General features: G+C 35.3%; 1 protein-coding gene across 10 annotated transcripts in view; it reads right to left on the bottom strand.

Moving 5' to 3' along the window:
* CAMK2D (calcium/calmodulin dependent protein kinase II delta) overlaps nucleotides 1–21,279 on the bottom strand; it is a 292,904-nt gene that overhangs the window by 255,730 nt on the left and 15,895 nt on the right. Inside the window, exon 1 of one of the 10 annotated variants that reach the window (XM_027103583.1) lies at nucleotides 21,124–21,148. The exons of the other annotated variants lie outside the window; for them this stretch is intronic. Coding sequence (XP_026959384.1) covers nucleotides 21,124–21,133 — 10 coding nt within the window. The 5' untranslated portion in view covers nucleotides 21,134–21,148. Of the gene's footprint in view, nucleotides 1–21,123; nucleotides 21,149–21,279 lie in introns of those variants that run through there. 10 annotated transcript variants of the gene reach the window in all.

Consider the following 21,279-nt stretch of genomic DNA (forward strand, 5'->3'; position numbering starts at 1 on the left):
AATCACTGCAATGAAGTACTCAACAAACCAAAACTTTTCAACAAAGTACATGGCATTTAGATCTGAAAATATAACGAACACTATGGCCCTTCATTCATACTAAAATTAATATGATAAAACTAGTCAAATGAAAAGTAATTACGAAAGCCAGGCCAAGGGCTAAAGAAAAAAATATATACCGCAAAGCTAAAGGTTAAAAAAAATTGCAAAAATATCCCTCTGGCTTCTCGTGACTTATCACATTTATCATACACTAAAAAAGTCAAAATGCTAATGAGAGGTTAGAACTGGCAAACCCCATCACAATGTCAAATATGCATACTGTTAAAAACTCCATTTTCCCCCTCAGGTAAATAAATATGCATCATGTCTACGGCAACACTTCTTTTCATGTAGTAAAATATGCAAGGTAACAGCTTACAGAATAAAAATATCTTGGGGCAAAATGACCCCACACATTCCTGTGTATAATACAGCGATCAAAATTATAAATACATAGGGCTTCCCTGGTGGCACAGTGGTTGAGGGTCCGCCTGCCGATGCGGGGGACGCAGGTTCATAACCCAGTCCGGGAAGATCCCACATGCCGCGGAGCGGCTAGGCCCGTGACCCATGGCCGCCGAGCCTGTGCGTCCGGAGCCTGTGCTCCGCAACGGGAGAGGCCACAACAGTGAGAGGCCCGCGTACCGCAAAAAAAAAAAAAAAAATTATAAATACATAATATATATTCCTTTCTTTGTTTTACCAATTAGAATGTTCATTTAATTATCATATACAGCCTTTTAGATAGACTGCTAAAAAACCCCTACTATTCACATTTGCCAAAAAATGGAAGTAACCTATGTGTCTACCGACAGATTAGTGGATAAACAAAATGTGGTATATACCTACAATGGAATATCATTTAACCTTAAAAAGGAAGGAAATTCTGACACATGCTACAACATGGATGAACCTTGAGGACATTATGCTAAGCGTAAAAATCCAGTCAGAAAAGGACAAGTATTGAATGAGTCCACTTGTACGATGTATGCAGAGTATTCAAATTCATTGGGACAGAAGATAGACTAGGGGGAGGGGAAAATGGACAGTTATTGTTTAACAGGTACAGAATTTCAGTTAGGGAAGATGAAAAAATTCTGGAAATGGATACTGGTGATGGTTGCACAACAATGTGAAAGTACTTAACACCACTTAACTGTACACTTAAAAGTGGTTAAAATGGTATATTTCATGTTACATATATTTTACCATGATATAAAAAAAAAAAACTTTACTAATTACATCTATCCTTCACTCTCCTTAATGTTTCTGCTAAGGAATAATAGCATTTCCATAATTCTTTGTAAATATTTTGTGTCATTTAGTTAATGAATTATCTTTAAAAGGCAGTACTTCTTTACATTAATAATTAAAATAGGAAATAGGTCCAAAACAAAACATCAGGCTCACTAATAAATGAGACTCTGCATTGAGAAAAAGCGGAAGGAAGATTGCATTTGGGTCAGTGAATTTGGGCAAGGGCTAGAACCAAACAGCTGCAATGTACTCTCTCCATCTGGGAAGCCAGAGTCAGATGGAATATATGCACCTACAACAATGTGGTAGGTCCCTCATTATTTTTCACAACTCCAGATTAGCCTTTCGAATCATAAAAAGTTCAGCAAATTGCCTAAGGTCATCTGGCTGATGTTAGAAATCAGTTTCCAACTCTTTATAAAAGAGCTGACAAATCAGCTTTTATATATTGCAGACTCAGAAGAATGAGTGAAGAATCAAAGTATTTCTTTGAAAATCACTATTGTGAGGAGAAAAATTTAAGTTGCATGAATCAATAAATTAAACTCCTATCTATGAAATCACTGTACTTTGTTTTCTGACAGTTCTCCCTAAATTAGACCTGAGTATTATACAAGATGGTCTGTACATGTTCCCTTCCAATATGCTCCATAAATAATGGTTTCATGTGTGTGGCTGTTTAAATATACCCATATAAAAACCCACAAGGGAGAAAGAATGTGTGGGAAAGTTAACCAGTCTCATATTTTTAGTTGACTTACCAACTTGATTTTTTTTTTTTAATGAAAACAGAATACTGCACAATGGATGAATGCAGAAGAATGTTTTTTATGTGTTGTCATCCTCTTCAGATTCTAGCAAACACACATGTTACTTTTCATGATCCCTGTATCTCTCTCTTTGGAATCCTGTATATATATATGGTTTGAATGAAAATACAACAGTAAAATATATAATGAAATAACATCAGTAGATACTCACTATTTCAAATACAAAGCAAACTTTTCCAGTATGAATTTCTCCACGTCACTAAAAATGTCTTGAGAAGAGTCAAGTCTGAAAGGCTATTAATCCAACCTAGTCTTCAAAACTAATTAAAGCATTTTATGAAAGATGTAACAATGTGGGGAACAATGCTTATCAATGCAGTTGGAAATAGCCATCAAATTGTAAATATATATGGCAATATAGAACCATCCAACAAATGTCTCACCGTTGATGCAAAGTAGGTTTTTTAATGTTGTAAACATAAATACTAACTGAATTAGCATACCCCTTAAAAAAAAAATTCCTCCGTTCTTTTTCATTCCTAAAACTGTTCATAGCACTTAGAAGCACAATACATGAAAATAATCCACAGATGGGTTAATCTTGCATTGCCAGATCAAGAAAATACAACGCTGCAAAAGAGAACTGAAATTCATCACTCAAATTTCATGGGAAAGAGAGGCAGCATTCTTAGGCCTTTAATAAATCCTAAATTCACTCTTCAATTTAAAAGATGAAAATGGAAACTCCTCACTGATTATCAAGCTAATCTGGGATTTTGGTGAAAGACAACTTCAGCCCACTTCTTCTCAGCACCCCCCAGCCCCCCCAATCACTCCTCAAAACAGCTCTCCACCACAAAAGCAAAATATCTAGCAAATTTTATACCAGTGTCCACAAGACTATGGGTATCTGCCACAGCCTGGCAAGTAATGTGCAGAAACAGACACCTCTCCTACAGAGGTGTAACAGGAAGGGGTGGGTCTAGTGTAAGAATATTACCACACTTCCCATTCAATCAAAAGAAAAATACCCATTTGCATCAATATTCTAACAAAAATCCATGATACAAATAAAGATCCCCAGGCCAAATTCTTTCCAGTAATAGTTGACATGAGTAAGGAGATCATACAGGAACAGACAGGTTGGATTGATGATTCTTTGACGTGAAACAGATGTTCCTTTCAACTCTGCGCACAGCTAATTTAAAATAATGGTTAAACAAAGACCTTCCGAATTGGTATGATGTCTCTATTCCTCATACATAAAGGAAGATGGTCATAATTCACTTTCTTACTCTGAAACTCTACTTCCATATCTTTTTCACACATCAAAAGATCTATCTAAATTACAATACTTTCTTACCTATGTGTTACATGCACATATGTTATAATGAAAATTAATCAGGTTAGTAAACCAATAATTCCTATAGTACACTACAGGGTACTATCTTTTTCATAAACTATTTTGTATTTCTTGAATGTGTGTTTGTGTGTGTACAGTATTTTCCTCCAGTCCTAGGAACATATACAAGATAAATAAAAACATAGGTTTTCACAATGAACTTGGACACAAGTGTTCATAGCAGCATTATTTATACTAATAGCCAGAAAGTGGAAACCATCCAAATTCCCGTCAACTGATGAATGTATAAACACAATGCAGTATATCCATATAATGGAACATTAGTCAACAATAAAACACGCTACAACATAGATGAACTTTGAAAATATTATGCTAAATGAGAGAAGCCAGTCACAAAAGACTACATAATGTATGATTATATGTCTATAAAATGCCTAGAATAAGCAAATTTATAGAAATACAAAGTAGACTAGTGGTTGCCTGGAGTTGGCAGGGGAAAGAAGGAAAGGTGGGAACAGGGAATAACTGCTAATAGGTAAGAGGTTTCTCTGGGGAATGAGGAATCTCACATTTAACACAGCAAAACCTGAACTCTTGATTTTCCACCCCAATCTACTTCTACTCCACTACTCCCCATCTCAGTTAATAGCACCACCTTTGGACAGCTGATTTGGCTACAAATCTAGTAGTCATGCCTCTTCACTTTCCTTCACACCTCACAATCTTTCCACCAGCAAGTCCTATATTTTCTCCTTCCAAAATACATCCTTCTCACCATATCTACTGCCACTTTCACATCTCCCATAGGCTGCAAGAGTCTCCTAACTAGTCTTGTTTTCACTCACACATCCTTCCAATTTCTTTTCCACATGGCAGCCAGAGAGAGATTTTTAAGACAAAATCTGGTCATATCACTTCCCTGATCCACATCCTCAATATGGCTTACCACTGCTTTAAAATAAGATTCAAACTCCTTAATATTGGCTAAAAGGCTCTATCCAATCTGACCTCTGCCCACCTCCCAAGATCACTGTGCTGTGTACTTCTCTCCTCCTGGCTAATTACACTCCAGATTTGATGACTTTCTTCCTACTCTTTAGCAAGCTCATTGTCACCTTGGTCTTTTGGCCTGGAATGTTCTTCTCTCACATTTTCTCATAGTTTGCTTCTTATTATTAACATCTCAGCTCAAATGCTAATGTCCTCAGAGAGGCCTATCCAAAGTAACCCCACTTGGGGTCACTAACTTATGGCCCTGTTTTATTTACTTCATAGCACTGTATGGCACTTATCTATTTAAATGGCTCCTCCAGCCTCTCCCAGTTTGCTCAAACCTGTATTTCTAGAATCTAGAAATTTGCCCACTCATAGTAGTTGCTCAATAAATGTGTTCAGTAAATGAGTGAATGAATGATGACTGATGTAATGGGGGTAAAATAAGACATGAGATCCCTTGGAAACTAGAGAAACAAAATCCAGGGCTACAAAAACTTCAGCATGAAAGACCTCAAATTTCCATTTATTAGACAAAAGCTAGTAACTCAGAATGGTGTAAAGATGTCTTCTTTTCTAGAACTTAGAAGTCCAAACTCAAGACACAATGTCATTTGTGGGAAATCAGTTGGTAGAGGGAGAGAAAAGTAGGAGTAATTAGATACTAAACATCACAGTAACATGCAAAGGGAGAAAGAACTGGGAAATGAATGAGGGAATGGAAAAGTATTTGACGTAAGAAGAAAAAAATGAAACACATTCTGATCACATCTACCTCAATTACAATCTTTGGGTTCATTGCCTTTGTAGTGAACTTAGAAAAACAAACAGAAAAATGACACAAACTTTTAAGAAAATTATTCACTATACCAATGCTTTTGGGAAAACTTATCAAACCAAAAGTCCTTATCACCATAGTCAATGAACCAGAGATATGCATATAGGAAAGTAAGCAAAGGCACATAAAATTGAGTGTTCGTGATGATAAACCTTATTAAAGGTTGGTAATAATACATCCAGGATGAACTAGCTTATGTCTTTACAATATTTATTTCATATTCCTTATCTGTAATAATTTTCCTCCACAAGCAGTGCTTTCCTACTGATGAAATTATGGATAACTCAAACATTAAAAGCTGCCTGCAGAGTCTTTTGTTTATGTAGAGAAATTGAAAAAAATTGATAGAAATTAGGGAAACAGCTAATATAGATTGTGAACTGAAGAGTCCCCAGGCTTCCCTTTCAGGTAGAAGGAGAAATCTGCTACCAAACATTCCAAAATGGTATCATTGTGGCTGTCATTCCCGTAGAATAAAATTTTCTTCCCAATTTTCCGCTTTCTAACTTCCTCCCCACCTCCTCTGTCCTGCCAGATGTACCGTAGAAAGAACATAATAGAATGACAACAGCAAGGGCTTTTGCTATTACCTAGGGTTGGATTTAAATTATATTCTTACTAGTTGTACAAATTAAAGAAAATATTTAAAAAAAAAAAAAACAGAAAAAAAAAAGAAACCTTCCTCCTTAAATGTTTAAAAAGTGCCAGAATCCTTCGCCTTGTGAAGCCCTAGGCAGTTTGGGCCTAGATTCAAGGCCACGTTCACTGTACCTGCTAATGATCCACTGCACACTGCTTTTGGGGGACCCCTCTCTCCAATCCTCAAAGACCACCCCAAATCTGTTCTAAGCTCTCACTCCTACTTCTATTTCTCCTATTCTCAGCTGGGCTGTAACTGTCTTCTTCTCCACTCCAAATGCCTTAAGACTTAAGACTGCACAAATCTGTGCAGTCTTCTCCTGCTGCCCCCTCAAGAAGAAGGTCTTCTTCCCACACACACCCAAGTCTCCAGGACTCTACCTCCCAGATTTTACCCTCTTCCCTTACATTATCAGTCTTTCTATTCTCTAGTGATTCTTTCTCCTCTTCCTTCAAATAAGCTTCAGTTTTACTTATCACCAAAGTTAATTCCCTTGACTGGGTTAATCCCTGAAATTACCCCTTGGCATGTATGTCTGTCTCTCTTTTCCTATTTTATTAAACCAGCAAGGTTTCACATGTTATCTCCATTTATTCTTTAATCCGAAGAAATAGGTTTTGTTCTTTCTCCATTCAGCAAATATTTATTAAATACCAATTATACTTCAGGCAACATGCTCAGTTACAAGGATGTGAAGATGAATAACAGACCAGCCTGATTGATCCTCATGACTGCTTCGCTCACATAACTGAAATTCTGCTATCTGGGAAACCAAGGCCTTTTCTTGGTCCTCATTTCCTTCTATTTCTCTGTAACATCGAACATCACTAGCCATCCCCTCCTTTGCAAAAATTCTCTGAGTTCAAAGCACTGCATTTTCCTTTTCTGACATATCCTATCACTTCTCTTAAAGTAATCCTAGTTCCCCCTTTCATCCATTAAAATGCAGGTATTCCCCCACATCACTGTCCCAGGCTCTCTTTTTTTTCCTTTCTATCTTCTGTCCTTTGCGATCTTTTCCACTAGCACGTCATCTCTGTGCAGACAAGTCACAAATAGCAGCTAAACTGATTACTGCAGTTTATTATAGATTAAAAACAAACAAACAAACAAGGCTTGGAGAGGTTACTAAGTTCACCCAAGATCACAAGAACTAAGAACTGGTAGAGACAGGTCTTGAACTTTGGCAATCTGATTTCAGAGCAGATGCTTTTAACCTGTACAGTGTACTGTGCTGCTTCCCGAGTCCCTTTCTCAAGGATCACACTCAATTTTCAATGATCTTTTAGATACTTCAACCCGAATATACAGCTTAAACACACGTCAATTCATCATCTTCCTTCATTAAAATCAGTTCTTGATTTTGACTTCTCAGTTTGTTATATGAAAGTTACAATTTTCCCCATGATTCAACTTGAAACCCCAGTCAGCCTTATCCTTCATTATCTTAAGGTTTCAGAATTTTAGTATCTTACACTCTAAGCCAATCCATCCTTCTTACTCACTGCTGCCCAGTAATGTCTTAGATGACCTCTTTAAAGTGTCACCACTGTATTTAAGACAATATTCTCAACTTGGCAAACCTTCACATGTTTACAGGCTTTTTTTTTTTCCTGATTTCCCACAGATTCTCTATCTTCTGCCCAAACATTTCTGCACCCCTGTGTCCTTTATCCTTCTTCCTTCCTCCCATCCATCTTAACTTCTACTTCCTCAGTGTTACTTTTCTTGCTTCCGCAACTAAATGGCGCTACTAGGTACACTGAATTATCATACTACATTGTTTTATTACTCATCTTTATCTTTTCTATAATCATTTATGTGTGTCTCCTATTCTCCAAATCATGCTATCAGTTTTTTTGTGGGAACTGAGCATATTTTATTATCTTCATGCCTCCTACAGCTTGCTTTTGCCAGGCATAATGCAAATAGTTCTGACAACTTTTAGGGAAAATGCTAACCTTGCTTTCTTTCCTCATCAAGAGTAGATATAGGCTATCGTATTCTTCATTATTAAATGTTAAGCTCCCAAAGGTACATAATCATACAGAGGAAAAGAGAGACAGACTTTACTTTCTTGGGGATAAAAAAGCAGGATATAAAATGTTTTAAAGATAGAACATTTTTATAAGAATTGGGTTACTGACCCAGAGACCTACCCAAATTGCAGTCCAGGTAATTCGCTCCTTGCTCTCTAAATCCCTCTGCTATTTCAGCTGGGTAATGCTGGCTCCTCCACTCCGTGGCCCGGGAGGGAATGGGACGTGCACTATGAAACAGCTGCAACATGCCACTTGGGAGGACAGGCCTCCCGGCACTGGGCACAAGAATCCCCGAGTGTCCCTCACCCACACTCCAGAAGTACTGTGGGACTCAGTTAGGGAACGTCTCAGATCCTTGAATCAAAGACGCTAACCAAGCATTACTGTGAGCTACAAGAATTTTTCAAAAGACTCATTTCTCACTTCCCTCCACCTTTCTTCCCCAAAGCTTGCTATAAACAGTTTGAATGAAACATTTATATGCTAGATGGAGGAGAAATTATCCTCTCACAGCTAAGTGCTATTTTTTTTTAATTTATTTATTTATTTTTGCGGTACACGGGCCTCTCACTGTTGTGGTCTCTCCCATTGCGGAGCACAGGCTCCGGACGTGCAGGCTCAGCAGCCATGGCTCACGGGCCCAGCCGCTCCGCGGCATGTGGGATCTTCCCGGACCGGGGCAGGAACCCGTGTCCCCTGCATCGGCAGGCGGACTCTCAACCACTGCGCCACCAGGGAAGCCCGCTAAGTGCTATTTTTAAGACTGACTCTGTGTGTGTTCACTGTATATTTCTAATACTGGTATCTCTCAATTTGGATTTAGTTGGTTCAGATTATTCTAAAACATAAAGTCTCCTACCTAAAATAGTTTCTCAAAGTTTGCAAAAGGTCAACAGATATTAATTTCATTTAAAAAAATCATTATTACTTTAAAAGATTAACTCTCTCAGTGATCCTTTAGCCATCCCTGTTCAAGTCTTAGGGCCTTCTCTATACTGTGTCACTGGCCGATTATAGATACTGTGATTATTAGCACTAAACAGATACAGTGCTGTAAGTAATCCAATAATTGGTTCTCTGTCAAGATGAGATATGATATCTTTTTCTTTCAAACAGACTTAAGGTTAACAATTAAATTTTGTTTATCCCTTCTCCTGATCATAAAATACATAGGAAGCAGGGGCAAAGTCAATCCAAAGAATATTTATTTCCAAAAATAATTTCCAAAGCACATAAATACTAGTGAAAGTAGGCCTCAATCCTATTTACATTTATAGGAGTTAAATAGTTCTCTGATACCTTTTTATTTCTCCTTCTCCAATTCTACTAGAATGAAAACTGGCCTAAATGAAAACTGGCCTGAAATCAGGAGGCCTACACTCAGATAACAGTAGACTTTGACCCTGAAATTCTGCTTGCAAACTGGAATTAGGATTTTTCCCACCTTACTTTCTAACGACTATACCAACCTTGAGTCACTGTTTTTGAAGTCAATAGAAGGCTTTCTCTTCCACAAAGCTCCTACACCAGAACAAAAATATTCTACTATAAATTATATATATATATATATACATATATGTATACATAGAGAGAGAATAAAACAATACAGCCCCCCTCTAAACTACAGGTTACATAGTCCTTAATATGAACAAAACTGGGGAGATCTTACAAATTAAAATGTTTTATAGATGCTAAGTTCCCTTAAAAATAAAAATAAATAGGAGGAAAATATTGCATGGTTAAGCCTAGCTAGGGAGGTTAAATATTTAAATGGAAGTTGTCTTCTAAGTGAATGAGAGATTTTTTTCCATTATTTAAGAAAAGGGAATAAATTACTATTTTCTACCATCAGCTTGTACTAAATTATATATCATATCACAGAATTAATCTGTTAATTTTGAGCTTTTCTTAAAAGAGTATAGTGTATACAAATCTAACTGCTAAAAGTTCTGGGTCCCTAAATATGTTAATATGTTATCATAATATGATGTAGTTTGGGAGTCGTTTATTCATTCATCTATTCAATAAATATCTGTGAAGGATCCCAGGCACTACTCTAGACACTGGGCATTCAGGGAGTGAATAATGTCAATACCATTTTTAGACAACTTACTTACCTTTGGCTTTGAACCAAAACCTACATTTTCTTAACAAGTTATTCATCCAATATCACAACTGCAGCAACCATCTAGTTTTTCTTGTTTATAAACACAAATGGGATTCCCTAGGGCACTTTTAATATTGGTTGATTTTTTTTAAAAAACTCTAATTATCCTCCTGTCCTTTGTCAGTCACTCAAAATTTTTTTTTGTATTTGCCTCAAAGCTAAATAAAACAAAATACGAGGCAGATAAGTTATTATTCCTCTCTTATCAGCTGTTCATCCCTAATGACTCAGGGCTGTAAAATCCCCAAAACCCAACATACTTAATACCTTCCAACAGATCCTGCTGCACTTAAATGATTCACTGAAAGAAAAAATGTCCATCTCTTTTCATCAATTTTTGCATGCTTTCATGAAACTTTATATACAGTAAGTTGACCACTCAGGGTTAAAAAATACTTATATACTTTCCAGTTCACTTTTTATTGGCACATAATGATTTCTTTGCTTCTCATTGATTTTTAAAATAATATCCTATTATATCTTTTCTATCCATCTTTAAATTCAAAAGTGGTCATTTTCAAAACCCAGTTCTGAGATCAGCTCCTCTAGTAAGTTTTCCCTTACCTTTCAACAACCCAGTTACCTTCTTATACCCCAGAATGAGTAAATATTTCCATTGTGACACTCATCAACTTGCCTGATAATATACTTCGATTGTGACACTTATCAACCTGCCTGGTAATATACTTGACTCCACATCTATTTCACCTTGAAATGAAGGACCTTATCTTTGTACTTTTGTTTATCTAGCAGGGGGTGTGGAACAAGGTAACTGTTCTTTTGTTAAATTGAAATTGAAATTTAGAATCATGCTTCCCAAAATTCAGTTTTACTAGCATACTTAAATATTACTGGCGGAAATGTACAACATTTGCATAATGCAATCTGGCAACATTTATCAAGAATTTTGATAATTCAATCCTCTAACCCATTAATTCTCCTTTATGAATATCCCCTAAGAATTAGAAATATGAAAAAGTTTTACAAAACAATGTTTACATCATATCATTTATCATAGCAAAGAACAAATTTTTTTTAAAAAACTAGCAATACTAAAACTTATGTTTTACTTAGCGAAGTGTAATTCAAAGGATTTGTAGTCACAGGGAAATTTTATAATATTAAGCAAAAAAGCAGGACACAAAATTGTGTATTTTAGTCTAGTATTCTGACAAATTAAGAAGAAAAAAGAAAGAAAACAAAATAGTAACAGTGATCGTTTGGGGTAACAACTTTGAATGTGTCTTCCTCTTTCTATTTTTCTGTACTTCCCCAATTCTGTATTTAGAATATATATTTTTATATAATTTTTAAGTGTTTTTATCCAAGTTGATAATAAATAATTTGAAAAGTATTTCAGAGGTATGTCCAAAGTATACATTTCTCTCTGTAACAAATATGAATATATATATAATCTTTAATATAAAAGCATATACACTGGGCTTCCCTGGTGGCGCAGTGGTTGAGAGTCCGCCTGCCAATGCAGGGGACACGGGTTCGTGCCCCGGTCTGGAAAGATCCCACATGCCACGGAGCGGCTAGGCCCATGAGCCATGGCTGCTGAGCCTGTGCGTCCAGAGCCTGTGCTCCGCAACAGAAAAAAAAGCATATACAATTTGCTTTACTAAAATAATAAAAGATTCATCATAAATAAAGTTTCTACAAAATGGCCAGAATGTTCAGCTGAACTAATTTCACAAATCACTTCTGCCACATCTGGCCTTTAAATTGCCATTTTAAAATATGATTGAAACGCTTTTATGAAAAGAGCATATTTTCTAAAATATATATATGATATACACTGTAAAGTTATAGAATTGTGAAATCCCCAATATCCTGTAACATATCACACAAGAAAAGTTCCTTGAAGAGGAAACACAAATAAGTGCTCTAAAATATGTGTTGTTTTCCAATATTGAAACAAGTACACTTCCTAGTCCTTCCACCAAGTTTCAGAATTGACAGACACAGCAATTATAACAGCTAGCCTCTAACTGCCTTTACTAAAAAATCAAATAATTACTCTAAGCAAATAATATCCATGATTTGTGCATCCAAAACTCTATAAAGTATCACCAAAATGCTTTTTAAAGTGAGCTTTGTTAAAAGCTAAGTGAAAAAGTAACCACCTCTGGAGAATGGATCAAAAATTTTAAAATCCAAACATGTTTTAAAAATTTAATGATGACATGAATCTGACATTACTGAAGTGATACTGATGGACACACAATGAAAATGTCACCCCTTATTATTGAGCCACTTTACATTACATGGTTTAAAAAAAAAAGCAATGAGAATTTGTATGTAGTTGCTCAAAAATTTACTGAATTATACAAAATTCTTTCCAATGAATAACCTGTCATCTGAAAGCTAATGGAATAATTAGGGAATTGTGAATAATTGAGAATTAATTTATTCAGTTAGTGAATGCCACCTGACATGAAACCTTAGCTCAATTTTCATTTATTTTATCTGTCATAGGACTCTGTTAATCAGAGGTGTATTTCAAAAGACAGAATCTTATTTGCTCACCCATTCATTTGTCCATTCATGCAACAAACATTAACAAGTATATGCAATATTGTAATTACTGTGCCAGACACAAATTCAAAGATAAGTTTAAAAATGTCCACAAGATGCTTGAAAGCTACAACATAAATAACTGCAATACAAGGGGATAGATGTGACAAGCTCCTAAAGAAACATGAAAAAGGTACTCAAAGGATGAGAAAAATCATCACATCTGGCTAGAGAAGGGAAGGAGGGGTGGAGAGGAAGTCAGGGATGGCTTCCTGGAGGAAGCAGCACCTGAACTGGGTCTTAAAGGAGAGAGGAGTTCAACAGTACTAGGTGTACTCATTCCACCTGCAGGGTGGAGCCGGACTTTCTCCCTTCCTTTGAACATGCTGCTTTACTTTGCCTGGCCAACCATTTCTCCTTTTTTTTCTAACAGGCTCACTTATCATTCTAAACACAATCTCACACATAAATCTCTTCATGAAATCTGTGATACCAACCACCTCCAACCATATCTCCGTTGAAGGCCCTGTGAATACCTCTATTACAGCCCTTAAAAGCTCCATATACTGTATTTACCATGTCAGCATCCACATTAATAGACCATGAAATACCTGAGGGCAGAATCTCTACCTTTCACGTCCATCTCTAGATCTGATCAAATGCTCAGCACAGTGGGTACAGAGGTCTAACGATGAGGTGACTAAATGAATTAAAAATGTTGCAACTATCAGCTGGAAAACCTGTGTAAGAAGCTATTTAAAAGAGTTGAATGAAGAGGACAAGAAAGCTCAAATTAGAATGGTGAGAAAGAAGAGAAGGAAAAGGAGTTGAGACAGGTTAAGGGAAAGACTGGTTAAGGAAAAGAAAGGAATTAAGCCTTCTTGAGAGCCTGGGGAAATTATGGTGCCATTCACAGAAGGGGAAAATTGGCGAGTCCACTGGGCACATGGAGAGTTTGGGCCTGGATTACTAGTGAATACACTTCAGCAGAAATTTAAGTTATCTATAACATAGCCTCCAAAAATTGCAAAAGTATTTCTTTACCAAAACATCAAATTTTAATTTAAACACTAATGTCATAATGTGGCATATCTCAACTCTCTATAACTTCCCTATAAGATAGAATAAAAATTTGATTAATTTTCACTTACTGCATTTACCTTTAATAAGTTAGTTTTATACAACTTACTGATTTCAATGTGTACACATCATCATAAATGAAATTTCTTCAAAAGGAATTTCTTGTTACTAAATAAATTCCAAGTAATTTAAGCCTTCTCTAGCCTTAAGGGAAAGGGTAAGATTATATACTAATATATGAGAATTAATGCAGTTTATTCCATGATTTAAACACATACAACTCAAAATAAAATACAATTTACCTAGATAATGAGTGCATAATTTTTCCATTGGCACCTGATTCATTGACTAAGATCAACCAGTTAATTAAAAAGTCCCAGAGTATAGGGAAATAAAAGAGGTAGCTCTCCCCAAAAAGTTAGGGGTAGTGATTAACTCTTAGAATGAGGCAAGGGATGGGAATCAGCAAGAACACACAAGGAGCTTCAAAAGTAAAGGGAATGTTCTAATTATTAAGTTGGGTGGAGGTTTACTAGGTGCTTGATTACTGTTTTATAATTAAATATGCATAATTGCATATATCAAATTTTATGTAACAATTTTTTTAATCCCTGTGCAATCTAACAAAAAGTAGAGAACCTTAGGTAGAACAATTAACTGTATATAAATATTACATAACAATATTATATATATATCTTTATACTACTTGCTATACCCACGAGTTATTTTTCCAACAAATAAAAAACTTAAGTTTGTATTTTTCTTTCAGTTGCCATACTTCTGTATGAATTTGACACATACAACAGTGCTGTCCAAGAAGAAACAACGAAACACACATTTGTCTTCCATTCTTCACTGGTCTAACAAGATGAGGTAGAGGAGAATGCCTTTCTGAGCAGGTTTCTCTGAGCTTTGGCTAAGAGCTGAGTTTTAAGTAAATCATTTAGAGGAAGTAATCCTAGGAACTTTATGTTAATCAGTTAATAAATTAAGTTCACCAAAATATTTCATTCTTCTGTAATTATTTTCCTACCTTTTTTTTTTTTTTTTTTGGCTGTCTTGGATCTTCGTTTCTGTGCGAGGGCTTTCTCCAGTAGCAGCGAGTGGGGGCCACTCTTCATCGCGGTGCGTGGGCCTCTCACTATCGCGGCCTCTCTTGTTGCAGAGCACAGGCTCCAAACGTGCAGGCTCAGTAGTTGTGGTTCACGGGCCTAGTTGCTCTGCTGCATGTGGGATATTCCCAGACCAGGGCTCGAACCCGTGTCCCCTGCATTGGCAGGCAGACTCTCAACCACTGCGCCACCAGGGAAGCCCCCTTTCCTACCATTTAAAAAAGATTTTTCACTACATTGTTTTCCTTTCACAAAAGAGCATGGTGAGGCCTTCTGAAACTTCATTTTGATCTTATGTTACTGCAGCAATTAAAACACTATCTTCTCTCACAAGTTGGAACCCCAAATATATTTTCCAATAAATACTCAGTTCCATACCTTGCATTGGGAATATAAAGATGTATATAAGGCATAGTTCTTTTTATAAAGGAACCTGAAGTTTAGTGGGAAGATGAGCCAAGCACATACAGATCAGTACAGAAAGGTTAAGTTCTCTGTAACAGCAATCAATGCGATGTGATGATAGAAAAGATCCAGGCTTTAGAGCCAGAGAAAACTGGGTTGAAATTCTTGATTCTAACATTTACTAACACTGAGGCTCTTAGTAACTCAGAGTAACTCTTAGTAACTATTTAAAAATGGAGATAACATTGTCTATCTGAAGGCTCCAGTGTGCATTAAATAAAGTGTCTTAAAAGGAGATTGTAGTATTAAAAAGGGTTCACCTAACTAAAAAAAGTCAATGATGATGTTGTTCTGTGACTGTGTATAATTATAATAGTTGATATTTAAAATCAAAACCTAACAACAAACAGAGCTGTGCTCTCTCCCCTCCAAACCTACCAGTTTCCCCATCCTAGAGTAAGAGACAGGTTATGGCAGATGAAAGGTCTATGAATTCACCTTAGTATTGTGATATCTACTTTAACTGGAATCATAAGAATTTTGCCATCTAAAAAATTTCCTACTACAAAAATAACGTCTTACTAATAGTCACAATAAACATACCATATGAATAAAATAAAATTTTCATTATAATCAGATATCTAAACTATTTTGAACACTCTCTCCAAATTGTTTATTTAGACTTTGGTACTTGAGCCCCATCTGCATTATGGTTTTAAATATTTATTTAAATCCATATTATATAAAAGCCTTCCTTCATTTCCCTGGGCAGAAATAATCTTTCCCTCCTTTGAAAATCCACGGCACTTTATTCATGCTAGACTTATACCACCATTTATGTCTTCTGTGCTATTTGTGTAGATATGTAAAGTTTAATAATTTTAATCATTAAATATTTATCAAATAAAAACAAAATGAGGTCATCTTTGTGAATGTGCTTAGTAATCTATAAAGCAGTATAAAATATAAATTATAAAGGTATTAGATTTTAGAGTAAAAATATTTTGCTAAGACTCCATTTAATATATCGCAGTACAATTTACTAAATGATACTACTATAATTTAAAAGCTTTAAAATAGCCTTCCACGTAAACAATCATTAACCAATTGCCAATAATTTATTTAAAAAAAAACTCTACACACTATACCCCAATAAATGAGTATTTACTTTTAAAAAAAATACTGACCAGCCCTAGAGACACTAGGAGTTGGCCTACCTCAGTATAAGCCCAAGGAAAAGACTTAAAAATTAAACTTTGAGTTAACAAAAGAAGTTAAATGCCCAAGAAAATCCTACTGTGTGCTTTATAGTAATTCATGATTGTTAACATTGAAAACACTCATAAAAAGTAATTACTAAATTTTAGTTTTTATATTGAATTGATTCAATATTTCAATGGAAATGAAAAGTATTAATCTAAATGTATAAACAATCAAGGTTCTCAGGATGTTCAATTCCTACTGAATGATCAGTCAGGTAGAGGTTATACGAGTTATTAACCATCACAGTGAAGCACTTGACAACCACATTCCCTAAGTTTGCCTTATTTAATGATGCTGGAATACTTAAAGTATTTTCATTATTTCCTGGAAATACAGATATACATGTTTATTTTCTATCTCCTACTTTTGAATATCAATAATATTTTTATTCACCAAAAGAGAAAAATAAATACTTAATATTAAAGCCTACGTAAATGTAAATACAACTAAACATAACCAAAGGACACTAAAATGATAAGGATGATACATGCCACTCTGGGTCTCAATAATTGAAGAGTTGTAGAGATTCCATGTACAAAATCAAATGATTTACTAATTTTTTCTGAAAATATTGTTTGAGCCAAGAAATTTTTCAAAAGTTAGTATCATTTGCCCAATTAGTTCTAAATTGCCAAATCAATAATGTATAATCAGAACAACTTGATTCACCTATATCGTCTCAGTTCTACTTCCAATTCAAGACAAGTAACCACGAAATTGAGAAATTACAGTAATTTCTTGACTGCCTGGATGCCAAAAAAAGAAAACAGTGTAGCAAGAGTTAGTTATTGACATCCCTATTATAACATAAATAAGACTACTTAGGGACATACATGCAATATTCAGATTTCACAGCTGAGACCTAATTTTCTGTACATGGTCAAAACAGTTGATAAAGTCCTGATTCATGGTCTAGTAATACCAATCTAGGAATTAACAAAACTAGCAAAATCAAAGTTTACTTGCATTATATCTGAAGTTTTACAGAAATATAAAATGAAGCCCCATTTTAACTTTAGCAATAGAGGTAAAATATACCTGTAATCGCATATATTATTTCAAGTTTCTATTGTAATTTATAATATTTTACAAAACAATGACTTATGGTATATCACAGACTCTATGTAATACGAAGTGGTTTCTAATGATCAAAAACATACAAAAATCTTTTACCACAAGGAGGCTTTAAAATGTGAAATAAGTCACATGTACTGTTTCCAAAGACATCTGCCACCAGAACCATCAGTCCACTGGATTCTGAACTGCAATCACAGTCCTTCATGGACTTTACATAATCTGACAGTACCTTACAGTTATAAAAATGTCAAAATAGACAAAATATCAAAAGAGAAGGGCAAATTAGCATTTGTTAAGTACTAATCTAATTTATCAAAATGATATAATTTCTACTGGTCATGGTAATAATATGAGAAAATTCTATTATCACTATCCACCACTTACTAAACACACCTTCTATTCCTAGCTAACAAAAAAAATTTTAGAGGACAGTAATTACATATAAAATATCAGATGACTGAAACATTTCTACACTATTTTTTATTTTAAAAACAAGCCAAATTATATATGAATGTACTCATCTATGTGATCAGTACTGTATGAACGTATGAACAGAGTGCATGCAAAGAGTATGAATGCTCTTTGCATGCACGTGTTAACGCAAAAGGAAAGAAATTCTTCAACAGACTCTGAGTCTCCCAAATATGCTGTGTGTGACTAACAGCTGAGAGGAAATGCAACTGAAACTGTCTGCTGGAAATCCATTAAAATCTAGGCACAGAAAAATACATGGGTGACAGTATAGCTGGAGGTGCAAATTTGTGCAGGAATGTAGCCAAAGTTTTGGCAATTCCCTCATGGTCTTAGATGTACTGACAATGGCCTTTCTTTTTCAGTTGTAATGTTACACTTAAAGAACATTATTTAATGGAGTTGAAGGACCTGCTTAGTCTTTAAAACAAATAGGCTTAAAACTTGGATTTACAGAGGTATGGCATTTCTAATAATACAAACAAAAATTTGCACAAAAAGTTCCATGATCCACAAAAACTGCCATATGCAATCAAAAAAAAAAAAAGTCATTACCTTGAGGTGAAAAAATGCTGTTTTGCATTTCATTCTACATTTCCCTTTAAGGAAATTACTTTAAATTTTTTTCTGCAAAAGAAGTTTTTTCAGATCATTATCTTCTGGGAAGGGAGTGCTTTGAAAGGAGAATTCATATTTTTAAGCACTTGCTCTTAGTATACTACCTTACAGACTTCTTTACATCCAGTATTTGCTTGTTCTTAGGAATGAACTAGGTATCTAACTCCTTTACACACCATTTAATAGCCACATTTGATTCCAGTCACTCTGCACTGAGCCCCCCCTACTATGTCCTCAATGCTGTAGAATGTGATACTGAAAAATGAAAGCATGGTATTCTCCCATTAAGAGTTTATAGCTTACTATCAGTATAGGTTTAACAAATGTATACATTCAAAGGTATAAATATTCTATAAACAACTCTAATTGGTGTGACAATATAAAATAAATTGAACATTTTGAAGGAAAAGTATGATAGTATTTTATAGGTGAGCAGTAATAAGTAAAATTGACACAGCACTTTGCACTTTTTAAGAAGTAGTTCTCATAAAATTCACTGAATCCTCAAAACAGCCCGTTAATACCATATAGGGATTTTTTTCCCCCATTTTACTGAAGAATCACCTGAGACCAAGAAAAGTTAAGTGACTGAACCAAATCTACAATACTAAGTACACTAAATAGTAGAACCAAGATTCAACCCGGGTTCTCACAGCTAAATCAAGGCTGCCACTGGATTTATGATTTTCAAGTTCTGTCATACAAATAATTTCCTTTGATCCTTACAACAACCCAATGAGGTAATAGCAGCCAATATTCACCTAATGCATATTACACAGCAGGCATTGTTCTCTACTGCATTAATTCACTTACTTGTCACAAAAACCCTATAAGAGGCTTAAATTATTTGATTTTACAGATGAGAAAACTGAGGCTCATAGAAAATATGTAAACTGCCCAAGATCACACAAATAATAGGTAGGGGAATCATAATTTAAATCCAGGGCATCTAGTTCCCACACCTTCTTCTTCACCTCATTCTTCAGTAGGTTAAGAAACTTGCCCAAAGTCACAGGAAAGAAAAGTGCAAAGGGAGAACAAGAAGCATGCATGTTAGCCCTTCACCCTAACTACTTTCCCTAAATGTAATCTGAACAATAAGGATCATTAAATCCAGAAGGGGCAAGGTAGCTTTGGAGTAGATTGTTCTCTAAGGCAGAGTATGAGCAGGTGAGAAACATCAGCAGAGTAACAGGGAGAAGGAGTCCCATCAGGCTAGAGAAGACTTATCTTCCACCCATTCGAGGCAAAAGAGAGTAAAATAAAATGTATGTGAGCAGAGACAGGCGTATTTGCCACCCTGGTGTAGGTAGTATGAACTGCGGTAGACGAAAAGGGATGATTCTAACTAAGAAATTAGTAAACATGAAGCACAGACTGATTTATTTTGAGAGAAAATTTAAAGCCACTGAAAGATATGGGATAGGTGGTGTAACGCCTCCAAAAGAACTGATACCCCACTCCTGCCAAAAGTACCTAGCACACAGGAAGAAATTATATAAGCACCGAAAAAAATCTGACTACACTTTTTCCTTTTTCTTTTTAACACTAAAATGTCATTTACAGTCTAGCAACTCCTTTACCATTAAAGATGTTCTGTGGAGGAGAGAGAAGTGGGGAAAGGGAACATAATTGAGCATAACGTGCTTCTCGTTAGTTCTCATGTCCTGAATCTACGGTGCGGGTTACTTTAACAGGTAGACCGTCCTCAGACTCATTAAAATCAGGTGAAGGAAATCACAACAAAATCCCATTTAAATGAATAAACTGAAACGTCAACCTAAATCTAAAGTACACGTTAAAAGTAGAATCTGCAATAAAGAGAAAAAAAAATCATGGCAGAGACAGACACAATGATACCAGGATACTCTAGAAAGCAACACTTTTTAGAAGACAAATTAAAGGAAAAGTAACCCTAATGGAATTTTTTCTCTCGTTACTCAAAATAAACCAGGTCACTGTAATGGACCTACACTATGGCATTTTGTTCATTTTAATTTCATTTTTATTTCATCAAGCCATAAATTCCCATGGAAACACCTTAGACACGTGCTCACAATAATTGGAATGCTTACCCTTTCAGTATAAGTACTTTTGCATGAGTTCAACAAAATAATAAGAATGCAATGAGGCCCCTCCAAGTTTTTTGCTTATGTCAACAGCTATTTTATGAGTACGAATTACCTTTGCGGTTATAAAGCATGTGTAAAATACATTACATGAGTGAGAAGCCTTACTGCAGATGATCCAGTAAAGGTCTGAACTGCACACAGAAACATCAAAATCAAGCTGAATTTCCTAGAATATAGCAACCATAAAATTTTCCTCCCAACGCCATTACTGTTAAATATACCTTGATGAATTAAGTTCAAGTGTAACTACAATTGAAATATATGATTCAGCTGAGTTATGACCCATTTTTCCTCTCAAAAGCAAAAGGGAATAATGACAGTTGTGAGACTTACATTTTTCCATTCCAGGGTTTTTCTGAAAGTTATTTCACAGGGGAGCTAAAGGCAAAATGCACTTAGTGATATTTATTTGCTTTAAAATAGTTATTTATGCTACTACTCACAGGACAGATAGCATTTTAATAACAATTTATCAAATAACAATTGTAT

The sequence above is a fragment of the Aethalodelphis obliquidens genome, unplaced genomic scaffold (assembly GCF_003676395.1).
Source record: "Aethalodelphis obliquidens isolate GAN/ISIS:26980383/991018 unplaced genomic scaffold, ASM367639v1 scaffold6, whole genome shotgun sequence".
In the NCBI taxonomy this organism is placed as follows: Eukaryota; Metazoa; Chordata; class Mammalia; order Artiodactyla; family Delphinidae; genus Aethalodelphis; species Aethalodelphis obliquidens.